Source organism: Lactuca serriola, chromosome 4 (assembly GCF_051521515.1).
Source record: "Lactuca serriola cultivar US96UC23 chromosome 4, Lser_US96UC23_V15, whole genome shotgun sequence".
Lineage (NCBI taxonomy): Eukaryota > Viridiplantae > Streptophyta > Magnoliopsida > Asterales > Asteraceae > Lactuca > Lactuca serriola.
In genome coordinates this window covers 213,803,997-213,807,945 of record NC_136411.1, presented here as the reverse complement: position 1 = coordinate 213,807,945, position 3,949 = coordinate 213,803,997, and the positions used below count along the sequence as shown (strand labels likewise).

Sequence of the window (3,949 nt, the reverse complement as noted above, 5' to 3'; positions counted from 1 at the left end):
AAACAAGATAAAAATAAAATCAATGTTTATACAATCAAAAGAAAACACAAAACCAATTTGATTAAACGAACATATTTGGTTGATCTTTCTGTTGCTATTCCCTTTTGTGTAAAAGACTCACCAGGGCCTAAGAGACTTTGGGTTCCTAAATCTGCTTGAATTTACAGGTGATTAGTGACGAGCAGTTCGACGACGAATGGTACATAGACAGTGGCTGCTCTCGTCACATGACAGGAAGGAGGGAAGAATTAAGGGAGTTTTGGTCCCTTAAAGATGGTGGTTGTGTCAAGTATGGAAATAACTCTTATGGAATGATCAAAGGGAATGGAATGATTACCAACGGATAATTCTCAATAAGAAAATTAGCTTACATGGAAGGATTGTAGCACAACCTCATCAGTGTTTCTCAACTAGTTGTGGGAACCGGTTTGAAAGTTTTATTCAATGATGAGGGCTCGAAGATAATTGAAAAGAAAAAGAAAAAGGTTATGTTAAAGTCTGAACGCAAGGGAGAGATGTATCCTCTCAATCTCAACCCAATTCGGGGTAAACCAGCCATATGTCTGCTGACGAAGGCGAAATCTGACGAAAGCTGGTTGTGGCACCGACGACTTTCGCACCTGAACTTCAAATACATTAATAAACTTATGCTTGGTGATCATGTTCGAGGTCTTCCTCTTCTCATGTTTGATAAGGAACACTTATGTGTAGCATGTGAGATGGGCAAGCAAAGCAGAAAGAGCCATCCTACTCGTATCAACACAAAGATCATCGAAGCGCTTGAACTTCTGCATATCGACTTATGTGGGCCTTCGGCTATCAAAAGCATCGGTGGTAGTAAGTTCATTCTTGTAATAGTAGATGAATTTTCATGCTTCACTTGGGTTTTCTTTCTTAAACAGAAATCAGAGGCAACTCCCAAGTTGGAAGCATTCATCAAGCAAGTGGAACTGCAACTGCGAAAGGTGGTGAGGAACATAAGAAGCGACAATGGGCTTGAGTTCAAGAATAAAGAGTTTGACGACTTTCTGGCTGAAAAGGGAGTAACTCACAATTTTTCTGCTCCCTATACTCCACAACAGAATGGGATCGTTGAAAGGCGAAACCGTTCCTTATGTGAAGCAGCCTGAACCATGTTGAGCTTCGCTTCTCTTCCGCTTTATTTCTGGGCTGATGTCATTGCATTTGCATGCTACACTCAGAACCGATCTTTCCTCAACAAGTGATTCTCAACAACTCCATACGAGATACTGAACAATCATAAGCCCTTTTTTCCACGTGTTCGGTTCAAGATGTTTTATTCTCAACTCCTAAGAGAACCGAAACAAGTTCGACGTCAAAGCAGACGAGGGGATATTTCTTGGTTATTTGCTTACATCGATGACATATAGGGTTTTGAATAAACACTCTAGGAAGATTGAAGAAACTTACTATGTGACTTTTGATGATAATTATATGAGGAAGATTCAAACAAGCGAAGGTACTGTAGAACACATCTTTCCTGAATCAGGTCAAGTCTCGGTTCCAATCTCCAATATGTTTGAAGAGTATATGCTACTCTTTGATGAACCAGAGAAGGCAATACACTCAAAAGCGAAAGTAGCAGAAAACAACATCGACAACTTGAAAAATATCATCGATGATGCTACAAAGGAAATGGAAAGTGATCATCCCACACCAACCGAAACCAACCCAAAAATGACCCTCCAAGTGATTGTTCTACATTAAAAGGGGAGGGTTCATCTGTTTCTAAAACAACCGAATTACCTTTCGAGGGTGAGAATCCAACTCCTAACCCAACCAATGATGGTCCAACCAAGGGGGAGAGTCCTGAACCCGATATGGAATACGCTTCGCCATTTGAGTGGGCGAATGAAAATGCAAATGACAAAGGCGATCAATCAAAACTTGAAGAAGAAGTAAATGCTGAGTTGGATCCTGTTTATGACCCGAACTACCCTCCTCTTACGAAATGGACAAAGGATCATCCTAAAATACAAATAATTGGTGAATCATCTGAGCGGGTTCTAACACTCTCCCAACTTAAAGTGAAACAAACTGCTCTATTCTCACAAGTTGAATATTGCATGTTTAATTCGTTTGTCTCCAAGACTGAACCGAAAACGGTCAATGCTGCCCATGATCACTCTGATTGGGTACAAGCGATTCAAGACGAACTCCATGAGTTTTAACGTAATCGTGTTTGGAGGTTGATTCCCACACCAAAGGATGCATTGGTGGTTGGTTTGAAATGGGTCTTCAGGAATTAGCTGGATAAAGAGGGAAACGTCATTGGCAATAAAGAGAGACTAGTAGTGAAAGGATATTGTCAGGAAGAAAGGATAGATTATGAGGAGACCTTCGCTCCTATAGCACGGTTGGAATCTGTAAGAACTTTTCTGGCATACGTTGCACATAAAAACTTCAAAGTTTTCCAAATGGATGTAAAATGCGCTTTCTTCAATGGAGAACTAGAAGAAACGGTGTATGTTGAGCAACCACCTGGGTTTGTGAACGAGAAGTATCCTGATCATTGTTATGTTCTGATAAAGCAGTATATGGTCTGAAGCAAGCACCGAGAGCTTGGTATGAAACTCTAAATCGCTTTCTCAAAATGTCGAAATTTAAGCAAGGTTCGGTTGACCCAACCTTCTTTCGCAAGAAAGAAGCCGAACACTTAACGATAGTTCAAATTTATGTCGATGACATCATCTTTGGCTCCATGAATCCTAGCTTAATAGCTAAATTCAGGAAGTTGATGGAGACTAAGTTTGAAATGAGCGTAATGGGTCCAATTAACTTTTTCCTTGGACTGAATATTAGACACGGACCAGAAGCATATTTATTAACCAGGAGGCTTATACCAAGACCTTGTTGGCGACGTTTGGCATGTTGGGGGATTCTAAAGTGAAGGTTCCCGTGGAGTTTGGCACGAAGCTATCACCGTCTCTGGATAAACCGGCTGTTGATGTGATTCTCTATCGTTAAATGATAGGGTCTCTTATGTATCTAACAACTAGTAGACCATATATTATGTTCTCTTTGTGCTATTGTGCCATATTCCAAGCAAATCCAAGAGAACCTCATATGATTGCAGTGAAGAATATTTTCCGATATCTGAAGCGAACCTTGTCTCTCGGTCTCTGGTATCCAGCTAGATTCGGATTCTTTGTTCAAGCCTTTTCTGACGTAGATCTTGGTGGATGTGGTATGGACCGAAAGAGCACAATTGGATGGTGCCAATTTCTTGGTGGTAAACTTGTCAGTTGGCAGTCCAAGAATCAGACCTGTGTGTCTCTTTCAACAACCGAAGTTGAGTATATTGCAGCAGCATCCTGTACATCACAAGTCATATGGATAGAAAGCCAACTTAGAGATTATGGACTAAGTATGAAGAAGATTCCTCTCTACTGTGACTCAAAAAGTGCAATAAGGATTTGCCACAATCCAATGCAACACTCCAAGACCAAACATATTACACTACGATACCATTTCATCAAGGACCATGTTGAAGACGGTAATGTGGAAGTTCATTTCGTTCGGTCCACTGATCAACTTGCTGACATCTTTACTAAGGCCTTACCAGAAGCAAGTTTTAATAGAATATTACAAGGCTTGGGAATGATGGAAGCAGAGTTGGTACCGAAACCCCCTACTTCTCTCTAAAAAATAGACAATTGAAATAGAGCGAAGGCTCGGTCTATTTCGGCTTCGGAATTTTAGGGAACCGAAATGAACCGAACGCTCGGTCTATTTCACTTCATCTTTTCTAAGTTTAGGGTTCGGTTGTATAACTTGTAAATTTTTCTCACATTTCTTTATCTTTTATCATCATCTTAAATATTTTATTATCTATTTTTACTCTTTTTCAGAAATTTCAAAAATACAAAAATATTTTATTTTCTGTTTTTACTCTTTTTCAAAAATTGCAAAAATCCAAAAAAATATT

The 3,949-nt window shown here is 39.7% G+C and overlaps 1 protein-coding gene across 1 annotated transcript; it reads left to right on the top strand.

Annotated features, from left to right (window-relative positions):
- The first annotated feature begins 719 nt into the window (after positions 1 to 719).
- Positions 720 to 2,192, top strand: LOC145099172 (uncharacterized). Its single transcript, XM_079036763.1, has 3 exons — positions 720 to 1,043; positions 1,465 to 1,663; positions 1,732 to 2,192. Exons 1-3 carry the CDS (start codon positions 720 to 722, stop codon positions 2,190 to 2,192), a joined length of 984 nt encoding a protein of 327 aa, XP_078892889.1.
- Positions 2,193 to 3,949: the final 1,757 nt, after the last annotated feature.

What these genes read in the sequence shown, in the direction of transcription:
- LOC145099172 (XM_079036763.1), top strand. Translation starts at nt 720, where the DNA reads ATGGGCAAGCAAAGCAGAAAGAGCCATCCTACTCGTATCAACACAAAG. An exon ending in ACTTTCTGGCTGAAAAGGGA is followed by an intron (nt 1,044 to 1,464) that starts GTAACTCACAAT and finishes TATATGAGGAAG; the next exon opens with ATTCAAACAAGCGAAGGTAC. An exon ending in TGCTACAAAGGAAATGGAAA is followed by an intron (nt 1,664 to 1,731) that starts GTGATCATCCCA and finishes CTACATTAAAAG; the next exon opens with GGGAGGGTTCATCTGTTTCT.